This window comes from Canis aureus, chromosome 26 (genome assembly GCF_053574225.1).
Source record: "Canis aureus isolate CA01 chromosome 26, VMU_Caureus_v.1.0, whole genome shotgun sequence".
NCBI classification, from domain to species: Eukaryota; Metazoa; Chordata; class Mammalia; order Carnivora; family Canidae; genus Canis; species Canis aureus.
In genome coordinates this window covers 30,349,441-30,367,657 of record NC_135636.1, presented here as the reverse complement: position 1 = coordinate 30,367,657, position 18,217 = coordinate 30,349,441, and the positions used below count along the sequence as shown (strand labels likewise).

Genomic DNA, 18,217 nt, shown 5'->3' with positions numbered 1-18,217 from the left:
TAAGGAAAAGAAAAAAGGAAAACACTGTGGTTTCCATGTATTGTCTCTCTCTGCCAGGTCCTGAGCAGAGCCTTCACATACATTACATCCAGACAAATGTCACTGGCTCCATTTAAGAAATCAATGAGCATCCAAGAGTTTAAGTCACCCAGAAAAAGGCTGAAGCTTGGATTTAACTCAAGTCTACCTGATTTAAAGCTCATAACTTTCCACTAATAGATCATATTTATCTGGGACTGGGGACAGAGGCCGCAGTAAGAGCTAAAGGAATGATGAGCCATAAAACCTTGGATGAGGTAATTTTCTGGAGCCTTCATAGGATTATTATAAGAATTACAGATCAAGGGCTCCTGGGTGGCTCAGTCAGTTAAGCCTCTGACTCTTGATTTCAGCTCAAATCAGTCTCAAGGTCCTGGGATCAAGCCCCACATCAGGTTCTGTGCTCAGCATGGAGTCTGCTTAAGACTCTCTCTCCCTCTCCCTCTGCCCTCCATGCCCCCACCTCATGCACAGTCTCTCAAATAAATAGTTTTTTAAAAATAGATCTTTAGTGTTAGAATAAACTATTAAAATCAATGTTAATAAAAACAAATCCAAAATGTACAAAAAATAGGCCTAAATTAACAGAACACATATAAAAAGCCCTGAATAAACATTTTTGGAAGGCTTTTTTGTCAATATCCATCAATATTTTAAGTGAGCATGGCCAGTATGCACTGGATTGATTACTTGATTCAATAATTCTAAGAATTTACCCAATATTTCCTTGTATAGGGATGCAAAGATAAACATACCATGAAAATCGCCCCAGCAAGGTAATAGTGAAAAATTGGAAATTACTCAAAATATCTATAAAAGGTCATTGTTTTAACTAATTGTGGTATATACATACAGTAGGATAAAACTCAGCTATTAAGATCTAAATACAGATCTAAAAAAAGAAAGAAAAAGAAACACAAATCTATACTTATGCTTCCAGCCAAATGGACTAACAGGGACTAGACTTACTCTCCCACCTAAAACTACTAAAAAAAACCTGGGATAAATGTATGAGAAAATGGCTTTCAAGACATTGGGCATAAGGTCATGAAGAAATCATCCCTGCAAGATAGAAACAAATGAGGTAAGCCCTACTATTGCCCAAGCTTACTGCCTGGAGGTTTTCCAAGCCATGTTGCAGGGAGAGGGAACCCAGGGGGAGCCCAGAAATTTTCCTGAATTGATGAGACAGAACTGAGAGTTTGGGGAGGACAAGGCAATGAGAATTCACAGAGCACAGTACCTGAGAGCAAAGAGCTGCGCAAAGAAAGAACTCTGAAGATCAAGGCATAATAAATGGAAACATATTCTATATTCATGGATTGGAAGACTCAGTATCATTAAGATATCAATACCACTCAAAGTGAGCTATGGATTCAATGCAGTCCCTATCAAAATCTCAGTGACTTTTTGCAGAAATGGAAAAATCCATCCTAAAATTTTTATGAAATCAAGGGACCCCAGATAACCAAAACAATCTTGAAAAGGAACAAATGAAAGGACTCATACTTCCTGATTTCAAAACTTACTACAAAACTACAGTAATCAAAGTAATGTAGTATTGGCATAAAGATAGACATATAGACCAAAATAATAAAGAGCCCAGAGATAAACACTCAGATATATGGTCAAATTATTTTGGCCAAGGGTGCTAAAAATTCAATGGGCAAAAACAGTCTTTTCAACAAATGGTGCTGGGAAAACTGAATATCCATATGCACAAGAATGAAGTTAGATCCTTCCATCCCACCACATATAAAAATTAACTCAAGGGATCCCTGGGTGGCGCAGCGGTTTAGCGCCTGCCTTTGGCCCAGGGCGCGATCCTGGAGACCCGGGATCCAGTCCCACGTCGGGCTCCCGGTGCATGGAGCCTGCTTCTCCCTCTGCCTGTGTCTCTGCCTCTCTCTCTCTCTCTCTCTGTGTGTGTGACTATCATAAATAAATAAATAAAATAAAATAAAAATAAAAATTAACTCAAAATAGATAAAAGATCTAAATGTAAGGCCTAAAACTATTAAACCCTTAGAAGAAAACACAGTGCAAAAGCATCACAACATTGGATTTGGCAGTGATTTCCTGTACATATATCAAAGGCACAGGCAACAAAAGAAAAAATGGACAAATTGGACTTCATGAAAATATAAAAAGTTCATCCATCAAAAGACAATAACAACAGAGTAAATAGGCATCCCACAGAATGAGATAAAATATTTGCAAATCATATATCTGGTAAGAGATTACCATCCAAAATATATAGAAAATTCCTAAAACTTAGAAAAACAAAAATAGATAACCAATTTTTAAAAGGCACAAAAGCTTGCATAGACATTTCTCCAAAGCAGATATGTGAATGGCCAATAAGCTCACAAAAAGATGCTCAACATCACCAATTATTGGAGGCATACAAATCAAAACTACAATAAGATACCACCTCATATCCATTAGGATGAATATCATTTTTAAAAACTGAACAAACAGAACATAACAAGCACTGGTGAGGATGTGGAAAGATTGGAACTCTTGTGCATTGTTGGTGGGAATGTGAAATGTTACAGACACTATGGAAAATAGCATGGCAATTCCCTAAAAATATTAAAAATAAAATTACAAATGACCCAGCAATTCCTCTTCTGAGTATATATTAAAAAGAAAACAGGGTCACAAAGAGATAACTATACACCCATGCTCATAGCAACATTATTCACTATAGCTAAAACATTTAAGTTCTCAAGTGTCCATCGATGGATGAATGGATAAGCAAAATGTGATATATACATACAGTGGAATATTATTCAGGCTTAGAAAGGAAGGAAACTCTGACATAGGCTACAATATGATGATCCTTGAGGGCAGCATGCAGAGCGAAATAAGCCAATCACACAAAGACAAATACTATATACTTCCACTTAATTGAGGAAATAGATGGTGTTGATGGCTGTCCAATATATTTAATATGAATGAATATATTTAATTACCACTGAACTGTATGTTTAAAAATAGTTGAGATAGGAAATTTTATGCTATGTGTATTTTGCCACAATGAAGAAAAAACTTGGGTAAAAACTTTTATGGGATGTAGCTTTCCTCTGGTGGATTGGCAGTGGAAAAGAAAGAAAAAGAACTGACATGAGAGGGCAGCCGGGGTGGCTCAGTGGTTTAGAGCTGCCTTCAGCCCAGGGCGTGATCCTGGGGACCCGGGATCGAGTCCCACGTCAGGCTCCCTGCATGGAGCCTGCTTCTCTCTCTGTGTCTCTCACGAATAAATAAATAAAATCTTAAAAAAAAAAAAAAAAAGAACTGACATGAGAAGTGACATTTCCTGTGCACCTGTGTATAGACCCTGTTCATACACAAGCTGATTCAGCCTCCCTTGTAACCTGTATGATAAAGACGACAGACTTCTACTATATATTAATACATCCAGGTAGCATTCTAAGAGCTTTATATATTTATTTGCTTAATTTCATTAACAAGTCTATGAGGTAGGGACTATCCGAGAGAACTGCTGGCACAGGGACACAGTATCACACAGCTAGGAAGAGAAGGACCCTGGATTCAAACACAAGCAGTTAGGCTCCTGGGCCGGTGGGCCTAACCACAACACTACTGTGACGGATATGAAGAAACCGGGCCCAGAGGCTTGAGTACTCACCAGAGTCATCCAGCTAATCAGGGAGATTCAAACCCAGCTCTGTCAAGTTCCAGGCTCCTTCCACCCCTCTCCCCAGGAGCACCTGACACAAAGGGAAAGCCTAAAAAGGAGGAGCTGGGCGGGGGGGGGGGGGGGGCGTGGGCAGGAGCCTCACCTGGCGGGGCCATGTGGGCCACGTCGCCACAGCTGGGAGTAGAGGGGATCAAACCAGACATCCTGCCAGGCCTTTCTAGCTCTAGAGGTCTAAGATTCTAGGGGCAGGGAACTGGGAGCAGCAGGGCCTGGGCGCCCCCTGCTGTGCGCAGCTGCCAGTTACCATTGAGGTGGGTCTTCAGAGATCCGCCATCTATGAGCTCCAGGTGCTGCCAAATCCACTTGTAGTAGAAAGGTGAGGTCCCAAGGTCTATCAGACGCAAGACTTCACAGCTGCCCTGGGAACATCAAGGGACATAAACAAAAGGGCTAGCCCCTGAGGCTCCAGGCAGGCCAGACTTTGAAGATGAGCTCTATTGCATCTTACCCCAGTTTACTTGGCTAAACGCAAGTGCTTTCAGGTTCCTTTAAAAAAAATTTTTTAATGAAAATGTTACTTATTTCTCATAAGTTCAAATAGTTAAATAGGCATGAGAACGGAAATAAATGTTGGCACTGGGGGGGGAAAAATCACCATAGAGAATGTTCTTGGGACACCAGGTGAAACTGACTATGGACTATAGATCATATGGTACATTAATGTTAAATTCCCTGATTTGGATAATTATTCTGCAGTTAATTTCTGGCTTTAGAAAATAATCACTGAAGTATTCAGGGGTGAGTATAATGAATAATATTTAACTCTCAATTCAGGCAGGGAATCATAAATATGTATATATTTACATGCAAATGTGGCAAAATGTCAACAGTTGGTGAATCTGGATCCAGGTTACTTAGGGGTTCTTTGTACTGTTCTCACAATTTTTCTATAAATTTAAAACCCTTCCAAAATTAAAAGTTTAAAAGACATTAATATCAAACAGAAGAACATAAACTTAAAACTATTTTATCCTAACACCCAGAAATAACAAGTAGTAGCATTTTGGTGACAACTAGTTCAAACTTTTCTCTGTAAACGTATATACATATACAATTTTTCATAAGTGAGTCATTTCATATAAAACAGATTCTTATGACTTTAAAAAAAAAAAAAACTCAATAAATAGGGCAGCCCGGGTGGCTCAGCGGTTTAGTGCCTGCCTTCAGCCCAGAGTGTGATCCTGGAGATCTAGGATCGAGTCCCACATTGGGCTCCCTGCATGAAGCCTGCTTCTCCCTCTGCCTGTGTCTCTGCCCCCCTCTCTCTCTGTGTCTCCCATGAATAAATAAATAAAATATTAAAAAGAAAACTCAATCAATACATCAAGGACATAATTTCACACCAAGTAACATGGTTCTACATTATTGTTTTTAATGATTGCATATTATTCTATGTATGCCATAACTGACATATAATTTAAAATAAGATATAGTTTATCAAAAGAAGTCTGACATAAAGAACACACATTGTATGATTCTATTTATATTAATTGAAAGAACAGGCAAAAGTAATCTTCTGATAGAGTCAGAAGAGTGGTTATCTTTGGTGGGGGGATTCTGCCTGGGGAAGGGTACAAGGGAGCCTTCCAGGGTGCTAGAAATTATCTCTATCTTGGTTTGAGTAATGCTTACACAGGTATATACATAAGTCACAATTCACTAAGCTGTAAAGTTTAGATATGAGCTCTTTATTGCATGCATGTTATACCTCAAGAAAATATTTTTGAGGATTAATATTCAGTTGTTTCTAATTTGTCAGTATTATATATAATTCTGATTTTGCTCAGGGCAACAAAACCCCTTTTATAAAACTCACTATCTTAAACTCTCCTGCAGTGGGGGAATGGCAGTGACGCAGTTCTGGCTAATGACCTGTAAGTGGAAGACTGATGAATAAAACTCCCAGGAAACTTACGGTTGTCCTTCCCCTCTACCTCCGACTGAATCTCAGATGTGACAGCCAGAGGTAGAATAGTCATGTTGTGACCACTAGGATGAAAGTTATAAGTTGTGGATGATGAGGGGAGAAGCTAGAAGGGGACTGGGGTCTTGAGGACTTCCTCAAACAACTTTCTAGCCTTGGATTGCTTAATTCTAGACTCCTGCAAAACAAAATTACTATTCACTAAGCCATTGCAGTTGTGTTTCTAAGACAGCAACTTTAACTGATAATCTTGTACACACATCTTAATGCCCAGAATGGTCATTAAGGCAGTTCACAAATACTAAAGTTCTCCTCCCAAACACAAGGCAGGATTGTATTTTTTTCCTTTGAATCAGACATGGCCTTCTTACTTGCTTCGGCCACTTTCCTTAGCAAAGTGACTTCTGATAATCTGAATGGGAATTTTAAAAGCCAGTGCTTGATTCTTAACATTACCCCTCCCCTGTCCTATTGACTATGGAAGCATCCATGAAGATAGTTTCCAGTGGCCTGGGTCTCCAGGTGACTGTGAAAAGCAGGGCCTCCTGCTGATCTGCTGTGATCAAGTAGTGGGACGAAGGAATGTGTCTTTGTTAGTTAATCCACTGAGGTTTGAGGATTGCTTATAATTGCAATACAATCTAGTTCATCCTAATTTAATACTCGTGTTTGATTACCCCCATGGGATTGTTTCCTACAGGTTCATGTGTTTTAAAGTTCAATACGCATTGCCGAACTGCCTTTCAGAAATGTTAGTTTATACTCCTCCAGCAGTGCATAACTGTTATATCTTTGTGTTACATTGACAACTGAGTTTTCAGTCCTGAGTTTTCACAATCCTTTCAATCTTTCCTGATCAGATAGGAAAGAAAGGTATGCCATTTTTCTGATTTATTCCGTATCTTTATAAAATCTTACCTTTTTTTTAGTAGGAACTGTAAGAGACACATTATAAAGTTCAAGACAAATTACCATTGAAGAGAAAGGAGAAGGGATCAAACATTTAATAAGCCCTCATTATGTACCAGGTGTTGGGCTTGGAGGTTTAGTCAACATTCATACAACATTTATCAACAGGAAACTGCTGGTGCCAGAAAAACACAGGTGAACACTCCTCTCAGAAAGTCTCTTGTGGGTCTTTAATCCCATCTGTATCTGTGTAGGAAACAATTTCACCATGTTCCCCCAAGTGATAAATTGTCCAAAATGAGCTAATTGGGAGCACTAACTATGTTTTCTGTGGCACCAGAAAATTACCTTCCCTAACGTTCCGGGTTTGGCAGGACATCCAGGCCTCTCACTGCTGATATCGCCCTCTCGAGGCCATGTCCACAAATTACAGGAGCTGGGACGACCCAGCCTCCTTAGATGAATACTCCCAACAGCTGGCCTGGTGGGAAATTTAAAAAAATGGGAGAAAACAGCAGTCCCTTTAAATGGGGGCAGGTGCTCTTCAACTCCAGCCAGAGGGGGCTGCATCGCAGTACAGCTTGGTATTGCCTGATCTTCTGAATATTCAAAAGAAACCAGAAATCCGAAATTTTATCTACAATCTTCATAATGATTAAATCAGCTTTGAATAAAACACTGTAAAGGACAAGTCAAACTCACCTACTAGCCAGGATGTCCCATACACACCTGTTGTCACTTTGTGACATCTGTATAATTTTTCTCAGAATGAACTTCAAGAGTGCCTGCATTAGAATCACGGGCTATGCTTATTCAAATGCAGATTGCCAGAGTTAATGAATGAGACTCCCTGGGGTAAGGCAGAAATTTGCCTTTTTAAGAAACTCCTTAGGGACACCTGGGTGGTGCAGTCTGTTAAGCGTCTGCCTTCTGCTCAGGTCATGATCCCAGGGTCCTGGGATTGAGCTCCACATTGGGCTCTCTGTTCAGTGGAGAGCCTGCTTCTCCCTCTCCCTCCTGCTCATGCTCTCTCTCACTCTCTCTCTTAAATAAATAAAATATTTTTTTTTAAAAAAGAAGCTCCCTAAAGTGTTCTTTATGCTTAGTCAAATCTGAAAAACTCTTCCCTTAAATCCGAGTTCTCCAATTTTAGTGACATCAGAATCACCTGGAACGGTTGTCAAAACAGAGCTTTGGATTGAATGGCTCTTGGGTAGGCTTGAGAATCTGCATTTTTAGTGAGTTCCCAGGTGATAACTGATTAATGCCACTGATCCAGGGACAACAACTCAGAACCATTGAATTTGAGGATGAATGTGAACTAGTAAGTCTGTGCAAGACTCGCTCTTATCCTTAAAGACCTTATGAGGTAAGACAAAGAAATGGAGGCTAAAACAGAACTTTCTGCTGGTCAAGATGTAATCATCATGCTGAAAAGCAGGTCTTGAACTTTTATCCCTTACCACTTGTGCCCCCTATCTTTCCTGGCTATATATTATTAAAAGACCTCAGAGTTAAATTTGTGGACACATGGCAATCTTGGCTTTGGAGGTGATCACCCCCAAATTTTAGGAAAGAGGAAGCAGATGCCAGGGAGGAAAAGGAATTACAAAGAATTCAGATTGGCCTTCAGGGCTCCCTGCTACCATTCCCTCTTCTAGGCTCTCCCCACTCTCCTCACATGACCATCAGAATCCTCCAAACTTATCAAACTATTTCCTGTGGCTGGCAAGGGCCTCATCTCCACCTTCCTCTCGGTCAGATCCTGTGCACCCAGTCCCTTAGCGTGTAGAGGCTGGAAACCAAATGCTCCCAAACATCTCCCAAGCCCCCTTGCAGCCAAGGAGGTGATTTGGGTCCCCCTGGGGGGATGCACTTGGGCACGTTTGGTTTTGGACTAGAGGACCTCCGTCATGTTCGTGGAGGCAGGGGCTGTAGATGTGGATTCCTGAACTTGGCAGCCCCTGTGACTGTCCAGTCTGGACTCTGACTTGGAGTCATTTGGGGTCATCTTCAGTCTAAGGTCTGTTCCTTCAGGCCTCCCCATCACCAGTAAGTCTGTTAGCCCTTCACCATCCTGTGATAACTCCCTTTCGCGCTCATTTAGCCAGTCTCGACTCTCTTCTCTGGGACTAAACCCAGAATAAATAATAACGCAAACACTCCCCTGGTGATAAGTTTAATAATTGGCTCTCTGGGAAAATGTATGCATGTCTATAAATCTTATGCTTGTAAAGGGTGTGCTGCACACAATTTATAAATAATAATAAAACATACTACACTCTTACTGAAAGTTCCATATAGCCAAGCGATTCTCACTGAACGTTGTTGCAGACTCTGGCTGAGTTCTTGTAACAACCATGACCAATCTATAGTTACAATTCAACCGTGATTTGACGAATGAAATTGCATCTAATCCATTCTTTTCCCAATAAATTTAATATTATTAAGTCTGGTTTGTAATATACTGGCAAACTCCTTCTCACTCTTGTATAAATTACATTCATTAACTAAGACCGCCTCTAGCTTTAGCACTACGTATATTGGAACTTCGCTTATCATTGATTAACTCCCATGATGAATCTATGATAAATAATGTTTATTTTTTTTTAAAAATTTATTTATTTGAGAGAGAGTGAAAAAGAGCATGAGCAGTGGGGAGAGACAGAGGCAGACTCCCCATCAAGCAGGGAGCCCGATGCAGAACTCTATCCCAGGACCTTGGGACCATGACCTAAGCCAAAGACACTTCAGGCTTTGAAGTGAAGTGTCTGAACCACCCAGGAGCCATGAATAGTGTTTAAATAAGGAAAAACATTTCCATAATTTTCTTCTATTTACAATGTAATGGCTACAGACCCAGCCCACTCTTAAATGTAATCTGCATCATAAACATTTTCTCTATAGCTTTAAGACAAATCAGCAAAACCATAAATCAAAACCTGACTCAGGGTGTCTGCTGATTTCCATTGTATATATACTCCCGCTGGGGCCAATTTTCAGGTACCAACATGAAGTCACAGAATGTGGAGGTGGGAAGATACATGTATAATTGTGCAGTATTCCCACCAGATAGATAAAACAGACATAAACAAACTCTGGAGCACAGAGAGTAGTAAAATGCAGTAATGTCATTAGGAAATTATGAATTTTCAGTATCTATTACTCTTGTTTTCCATAAACTGTACTTAATTGTAGGTTTATATAATTTAATTTTTGATAATTATTGTGTTTGCCATCTTGCAAAACTCCTGAAAACTTAATCAGCCCTCACAGGCCAATGAGAGCCAGCGCTAGCACACAATCAATCTTGCCCCTCCTTTTGTCTAATGGTCCAAAACTTCAAGGCTCAACTCTTCCCTCACCTTGTCCAGGTAGCCTTCTTTAAGACCCCCAGCCTTTAGAGAGAGGCCTCTCTCCTAAATCCTTGTAACTCAAAGAATTTGCATTAATCACTTGGTAGTTAGCCTGGATAACTTTGTCTTGGATCAGTATCTAGTGGAAGGGAGGTATAAGGAAAGAGAAACAGTCTTTTCCATCTTCATATCCCTCCAGAGCATGAACCAACCTTGGCAAAAAAAATCAACAAATGTTTGGTAGCTTAATGTGAGCAATAGCTATATGGGAAATACTGAAAGTTTGAGGGCATAGTTCTGGCTCTGCCATTTACTAAATGGGTGGCCTTTGTTAAGTGTCTTAACTTCAACTTCTTCATTGTAAATGTGGAATAATAATAACTTCCTGATAGAGCTATGGTGGAGATTTATGGTGAAATGGTACTACTTACACAGGTAGTCATCAAAGCACCGCTTAAAATAGCAAAAGACTGGGACAACCAGTCAGTCCATCAATCGAGAACTGGCTAGGGATGCCTGCATGACTTAGGGGTTGAGCATCTGCCTTCAGCTCAGAACGTGATCCTTGGGTCCTGGGATTGAGTCCCACATCGGGCTCCCTGCATGGAGCCTGCTTCTCCCTCTGCCTTTCTCTCTGCCTCTCTCTGTCTCTCATGAATAAATAAATAATCTTTAAATTAAAAAGAAACAGGGAACTGGATAGATAAATTCAAGTGCAATCATATAGTTAAACACTGCACAAATGGTAATATATATACGTTCTTTCTGGACTGATGTGGAGCAATCTGCAGAAATACTCTTGAAACAGCCAACTGCAGAACAGCCTACATCATATGACACCATTTATGAAAACAAGGAAAGAACATACACATGCAGGGGTGCCTGGGTGGCTCAGTTGGTCCTGGGATCAAGGCCTGCATTGGGCTCCTTACTCAGCACGGAGCCTACTTCTCCCTCTCCCTCTGCCTGCCACTCCCCTGCTTGTGCAGTCTCTCTGTCAAATAATAAAGTAATAAATAAAATCTTAAAAAAAAAAAGAAAATACACATGCATTTGCCTTTATATTCAGGGAAGAGACTGTGGTACAGACACAGAGGAACATGGTGACAGTGATGATCCCCAGTGAGGAATACTGGGCAGCAGGGGAAAGAGGTGAGAGGGAGACATTACTCTTTTGAACTTTTTGAATTTCGAACCACGTGCGTGTATTATCTGTTCCAAAACAAACCAAAAAAATGAACAATGCTAGTAGAACCCCTGGCACAGAAGCAAAAGGTCTCAAAAACAGGGCAGTTCTCAAGATGATTGTGAAAAGTACATAGTAGTTGAGGAGAGTCAACAAGTGACAGAAAGGTCGACTCAGATCGCAAAGCTTTTGTTATCACCAACAGAGAAATTGGCACAGGACAGAAATCAATGCACAAAAGACAAAATGTAGATAGTAAACAAACACGATGAGTCTCACCAGTAATCAGGAAAAATGTAAATTAAATCCTCAATGAGGTAGCAATTGCCATCTATGAAATTAGGAAAGTTTTGAGAGGACAGGGAAGCCTGGCAGAGGTGTGTGACACCTGTAAAGATGCACACTGCTAGATAAAGTGGATTCTTTTGGACAGCAACTTGTTTCAAGGTCCATGAGCATGATGATACCAAGCAACTCCACTTCTGAAAATCTATTTTGAGGTGTTGAGGCTATGGGTGATTTCTTCTCTCTTTCCAGAACTATGTTTTATAATGTGGGTTGTACCATATCTATAATTTAAATATTATAATTTTTATTTACTTTTAAAGATTTTATTTATTTATTCATGAGAGACACAGAGAGAGGCAGAGACATAGGCAGAGGGAGAGGGACTCGATCCCAGGACCCCAGGATCATGACCTGAGCCAAAGGCAGACGCTCACCCATTGAGCCACCCAGGCAACCCAAAGATTATAATTTTTAAAATGGTGATCTGGCATCATGAGGATTCAAGGGCCAAATGCATAATTTAAATATGTAACTGTATGTAAATAAGCATGTATATGGGCTCAAGGAGGGGGTACCCCTGAGGCCCTCTTTCTACTATAACATGGTATCTCAAAGTTCACAGCAGTCCTCTGAGGGAGGGAGGCCAAACTGTGTGGTATGCCTTTTACAGCTAGAACACGGACGCTCAGAAAAGGAGGTGCTGCAGAACAGGGCTCAGCCCTTGCCTGTGTGGCCACAGGACATTAGACCAGGTGCGCCTTCCCGGCTTCCATCCCTCCCTCCCAGGCCTCTCACCTTGCTGACAAACATGATAGACGATGATTCTACAAAGTCTTTTGAGATCAGCCGCCCATATGAGAACTTTTCCACCTTCCCCAGGTTTACGAGGTTCCAGAGCTTCTCATCAGACCACGACTCAAACAGATCCATTTTCCTGAGGGGAATATCCTGTTAGAATTCATTGCCCTCGGGGATCTCTGGGTGGCTCAGCGGTTTAGCACCGCCTTCAGCCGGGGTGGGATCCTGTAGACCCGGGATCGAGTCCCGCATCGGGGTCCCTGCATGGGGCCTGCTTCTCCCTCTGCCTGTGTCTCTGCCTCTCTCTCTCTATGTCTATCATAAATAAATGTAAAAATATTTTTAAAAAAGAATTCATCACCCTCCATCACAGAAGGTGCCCAGCTCTCAGCAATTTCCAGAAAGGAAACATGTCATCCAGCCTCCTGCAGCCTGTTAACTTGAAATACTCGGGTCTGTGCCTGATGAATGGGGACATCTGGACTAATCACTTCTTGCCTTTCTTCCCTGTGACTGAAGGCCTACCCTGCAGTGCCCGCCACTCAGGGGCTCACCTTCCCTCACATGCAGCCCGCCCCACAGGGCTGCTGACAACCAGCTCATATTTTCTTAGTTCCAACAGATAACGAGCCCAGAACTCGGGTGACTCAGGGGATGGAGTTCCATGCAGGGCACCAAGGGGGAACAGGGTGGGTGCCATGTCCAGAGAACAGTCTGGAGACACAGGAAGGAAAGCAGGGTTACCACAGAAGGGACACCACCAGGACAGACTTCCCACCATCACCTCATTCAATCCTTACAATGATCTGGGAGAGATGACTTGTTATCCCCGTTGTACAGAGCCGGATCCCAAACTCAGAGAAGGGAGGTGACTCATCTATGGCCACATAGTTGATAAGCCAGAGAGCTGAGATGGCATCTCAGCCCTACTTTTCCACTGTGTGAAAACAGGCAGTGCTCCTCCCGGCAGGACTAAGTCCTCCCTTTGCAGCCAGCCCTCCCCTGACCCCCATCCCTCTCACACTCTCACAGCTCCTACTCTCTCCGCTCTCCTCCACCCTAAGGACAGCCCTCTGCCACAGCACTGCCCTGGAGCCACATGGCCCTACAACCTGTATTTTCAGGGCTGGTGCAGATACTTTATCTGCTTTTCATTCTTTTCCAAAAGGCCAGTTACTAGAAATGAGAAGACAAGTACCTGCGTGTGCCTGGCATGATGACAACATGGGGGTGCCCATGGCAAAAGAGCCACTCTGCCCTCACTACCATAAGGGTTTCCTGACTGGGGGCAGCAAGTAAACTGTAAAGGAGGTATTGTGTGATCAAGAATTATAGTTTGGCTGGCTTTAAAGAAACACAGGATGTGGGGATCCTTGGGTGGCTCAGCGGTTTGGTGCCTGCCTTCGGCCCGGGATCGAGTCCCACGTCAGGCTCCCTGCATGGAGCCTGCTTTTCCCTCTGTCTGTGTCTCTGCCTCTTTGTCCCTCTCTCTGTGTTTCTCATGAATAAATAAATAAATAAATAAATAAATAAATAAATAAATAAATAAATCTATCTATCTATCTATCTTAAAAAAAAAAAAGAAAAAAAGAAAAACACAGGGTGTGATAGAAGCATTGGGGGTTCTCTCCAACCTGGAGTGAGGGCAGATCAGGTTGCTTAGTGAGGTGGGGCAGTGAAGCCCAGAGACTTCTGAATTGAACATTTTAGGTACATCACCACCTGGAGGCTTGGTTCCCTTACCTATAAACTAGAGAGAACAGGGGCGCCTGGTGATTAAACGTCTGCTTCAGCTCAGGTCATGATCCCAGGATCCTGGAATGGAGCTCCACATCGGGCTCCCTGCTCAGCAGGGAACCGACTTCTCCCTCTCCCTCTGCCCCTTTCCCCTGCTCATGCTTGCTCATGGTCCCTCTCTCTCTAATAAATAAATAAAATCTTTTTAAAAATTAAAAATAAACTGGACAGAACAAGAGAAACAAGGTCATGGGATTAAATGAGATGAGGTAAAAGCCCTGGTACAAAGAGTTTAGCACCCCACCTGGCTCTGCCAGTACTCCGTACACATGAGCTCTTCTATTAGTACTATCCCACAAGAAAGGGATGTTTGAGCTGAGACCTGAAGGTACAGTAGGAGTTTGCTAGACAGAGAAGCCAGGTGGGAGGTGTTTCCCATCTCCACAGCATTCTAGGCAGAGAGAAGAGCACCTACGGTTTCCCACGGGGCCTAGGACAGCCAGGCACCTAACAAACACACAAGGGGGAAGATGCTGGCTGATGGTGGAGGTACCTAAAAAATTCAAAGCGATGCTGAGCATCCTTTTGGAATTCCTGGTCCAGCTTATAAGCAAGGAAATCTTCTCTGTCGACAACGAGGAACTCTGTTTCTTCCATACAGACCATGGTGGCTCTCCATACCAAAGGATTCAGAAGGCCCAATTCCTGTTGGATGGACATGGAAATGGGTAAGTGAGAGGCTACCTCTGGTTTTCTGCTCACAGCCTTGCCCACCTCTTTCCTGCTTCCATATGCCCCCCAGAAATCTCCACTCCCCGGATTGCAGATTCCTTGGCTGGCCCTGAGCTTCTTCTCATTCACCACTTTGGGGGGCCTATCCCCTCCCTCTTAAATGTGCTGCTTGTGGAACAAGAGGTAACAAGCTCGACTAGATCAGAGAGAGGAAGCTGGAGCGGCCTCACTGAGGGATACCTCACTGAGGGATCTCTGTGGGGCTATACAGGGAACATGTTCCTTAAACATCCAGATGGAGGAGCCAGCCTCGGACATCACCTGGTCCAGTCAATTGGCCTGTGACAGGTAAGAGCGCTAAGTCCCACAACAGGGCAGTGACTTACACCTAGGAGAAGGCAGGACTGGGCCTGGTTGTTCTAGCCAGAGTCCTGTCGAGCCCCCAACCCTGCCCGAATAAGGCAGAGCCTTCCCTGTGCTTACCCCAAAACAATCGCCCCTGTGCAACAATTTGGGGTGGGGATCCAGGAAGGCGCTGCTGCCATCCTCATCCTCTGTCACTGCAACTGTGCCCATGTAGATGAAATAAAAGCTGTTGCCCCTCTTCCCCTTCTTGACGATCACTCGCCTGCGACCAAACCTGAGAAAAGACCATGGCCAGTAGAAAAGCCCAAGACCAAACCAAGACCACATGCGAACATGACTTCAAATACTGGGCTAACTTTGGATTTTACCCAGAAGGTAATGGGGAACACAAAAGTCTGGAAAGAGGAGACAGCCCAGTTGACAATGCCTAGATGGAAGAAGACAGGCACAGTCAGCTGGGAAATGAGCCTGGTAGCAACAGGGAGCCTGGCCCCATGCTGGGAGGAGTCCTGCACTGCCTTGTGTGCTTCTGGAGCATGAAGGCACAGACTGGGACCAGAAGAGCCCGCACAGCAGCCCGGCTCCAGCTCAAGCTTGAGCTCTTCACTAACATCCACCCAGTTGCCTGCCTCCCTCAGACTGAAGCTTCCTGAGAGCAGAGCCTTTGTCAGTTGGCTAAGGCACAGTAAATGCTCCACACAGTAAATGCTCAGTGAATAGCCGCTGAATAAACGAATGACCAAATCCTGAAAGTAATGGATGAGTAGCTGAAGGATGGAGACCTAGGGTGCCCCAGGCTTGCTGAAGGCACACAGCGAGTCACACTTGAGTCACCACTGGACCCCAATCTCCTGTGGCAGACGTCCGTTGCTTTTGTGGCCAAGCAGCGGGTCACCTTTTCCACCAGCTGCACCCTGACTTTACTTTGGGGGAAATACCTTTTCTTGATTCACAGGCAATCAGCCATCTTGCTGCCACGAGAGAGAGTCTGATGCAGAAAGTGGCTCATGAGAATTGAGTGTGAGGAGGTGGAGAGAGACCTGGACACTGGGTCCTGGGGACACTGGGCCCCTGAGTCCGGCTGAGCCAGAAGCTGGAGGACTATCCCAGGACTTCTCAGATCCATGAGCCACCAATGCATTCCTTACAGCTAGGTTTTCTATCACTTGTGACTGAAAGAATCCTGTCTAATCTGCGCATTTCCAGTCCCAGAAATAATCAGCTAGCTGAAAAGGGCTTTAACAATCACCACCTCTTCATCTTCACACAAACCCATAAAATCTGTACCAGTGTCCTCATTCCTGAGGCTCAGCAAGGTTAACTGGCTTGTGTCTGAGGTCACACCTCAGGTGTCTGGCTTGTGTCTGAGGTCACACATCTGCTGGCAGATGCAGCATTACATTCCAGAGCTCCTACCTCCATGATTCTTTTTCTTTGCTTGACACCATTCTGCCTGCAATGGAATCTCACTTTAAGACAACGGTGACTTGCTCTTCTTTACCAGGCTAGAACAAAGCAGATGGTCCCCCGTGCCTGGAATGTTCTTGTCTACACCTCTGCTTGTCAAAAATACCTACTCAACTGCCACCTCATCAGTAAATCTCCTTTGGCCAAGCTAACTAGAGTGTTCCCTCCTCTCCTGGGCTTATTGTCTGTAAAAAGATCCTGCACAGGTTATAACAGGCCTTTATCTAGAGCTAGTTTGTGATTATGTGACCTATGACCTCCATGAAGGAAAGTATCAGGGCCCAGACTACAGTGTCCTCACATCCTAGATCTTCAAGACAGGCCTAAGCTCAAATATTCTGCTAGGCTGCCCTTCTTAAGCCACTGAAATTTCCAAGAAATGGCAATATTTCCACACACACCTCTTAGACTTCTCTAGTACAAGGTATTTATATGGTGCATCTTGTGCCATGGACCCTTTGACAATCTGGTGAAGGCTTCACAGAATAATGTTTTAAATATATAAAATAGGAGTACCTGGGTGGCTCAGCTGGTTAAGCGTCTGTCTTCAGCTCAGGTCGTGATCCCAGGGTCCTGGGATCAAGCCCCAACTGCTTCTCCTTCTCCCTCTGCTCCTCCCCTCCACTTGTGTTCTCTTTTTCTCTCTCTCAGATAAATAAATACATAAATCTTTTAAAAATTCACTTTTTAAAAATATTTTATTTATTTATTCATGAGAGACACAGAAAGAAAGAGAGGCAGAGAGACAGGCAGAGGGAAAAGCAGGCTCCATGCAGGGAGCCCGATGTGGAACTCGATCCTGGGACTCCAGGATCATGCCCTAGGCTGAAGGCAGGCGCTAAACCGCTGAGTCACTCAGGGATCCCCTTAAAAATTCTTTTTAAATAAATATATAAAATAAAATATAACGAACAGTTAATAATTGTCTTTCAAAACCCAAATTGTGGGGGTGCCTGGGTGGCTCAGTCAGTTAAACATCTGACTCTTGATATTGGCTGAGGTCACACTCTCAGGGTCATGAAATCAGGCCTGAGCTGGGCTCTGTGCTCAGCAGGGAGTCTGCTTCAGATTCTCTCCTTCTGTCCCTTCCCTCTTGTGCCCCCTCATGCTCACAGGAGTATACATTCATACTCTCTCACTCTCTAAAATAAATAATTCTTTAAAAAAAAACCAGAATTGTGGTATAGCAATGTATGTGCATCTTTATTACGGCACTGAATAACACAATCTAGCAGCGTTCTAATTACTACTACAATTTCAAAGATGTGATGAATATAAATTCTTTTTTGAGAAACCTGCAACAACATGAATGTGTAATATTGGTGATTTCTTCTGTTGAAAAAGTCACAGGAATAGCTAATACTATAATGGTTCATTACCTACATCTGTGATTAAAGAAAATGATAAAGTTTAGTTACAGGTTAATGAAAACAGATATAAATTTTTTTCTTATCCAAGTTCACAGACCCTTGCCCTAGTTCCTGTGTGGACCTCATACAATCACCTGTGACCCACTGTAGCTTTTAGGGCTTGGGTTTGAGTCTCAGCCCTACCCCTCATCACCTGGGTGACAGAGTATGAGTCACCCTCTGAACCTCTGCTTCCTCATCTGAAAAAGGAGGGACTGGACCAGATCCTTTCTGAGGTTCCTACCAGAGCCTCTCTAGATTCGATGGCTCCTTCATTCT

At 43.1% G+C, this 18,217-nt stretch overlaps 1 protein-coding gene and 1 long non-coding RNA gene across 7 annotated transcripts in view; one reads left to right on the top strand and one right to left on the bottom strand.

The window, feature by feature from the left end:
• The window catches only part of CNBD2 (cyclic nucleotide binding domain containing 2), a 60,350-nt gene that overhangs the window by 17,691 nt on the left and 24,442 nt on the right, over positions 1 to 18,217 (bottom strand). For all 6 annotated transcript variants that reach the window (XM_077872964.1, XM_077872959.1, XM_077872960.1 and 3 more), the window contains 4 exons: positions 15,180 to 15,336; positions 14,518 to 14,669; positions 12,225 to 12,363; positions 4,011 to 4,125 (listed from right to left, as the gene is read on the bottom strand). In XM_077872964.1, the coding sequence (XP_077729090.1) occupies positions 4,011 to 4,125; positions 12,225 to 12,363; positions 14,518 to 14,669; positions 15,180 to 15,336 (563 nt within the window). The remainder of the gene's footprint in view (positions 1 to 4,010; positions 4,126 to 12,224; positions 12,364 to 14,517; positions 14,670 to 15,179; positions 15,337 to 18,217) is intronic.
• On the top strand, positions 14,494 to 15,797 carry LOC144298280 (uncharacterized). The gene is made up of 3 exons (XR_013365199.1): positions 14,494 to 14,692; positions 14,968 to 15,044; positions 15,435 to 15,797. It is a non-coding gene; the product is annotated as an uncharacterized LOC144298280 (long non-coding RNA).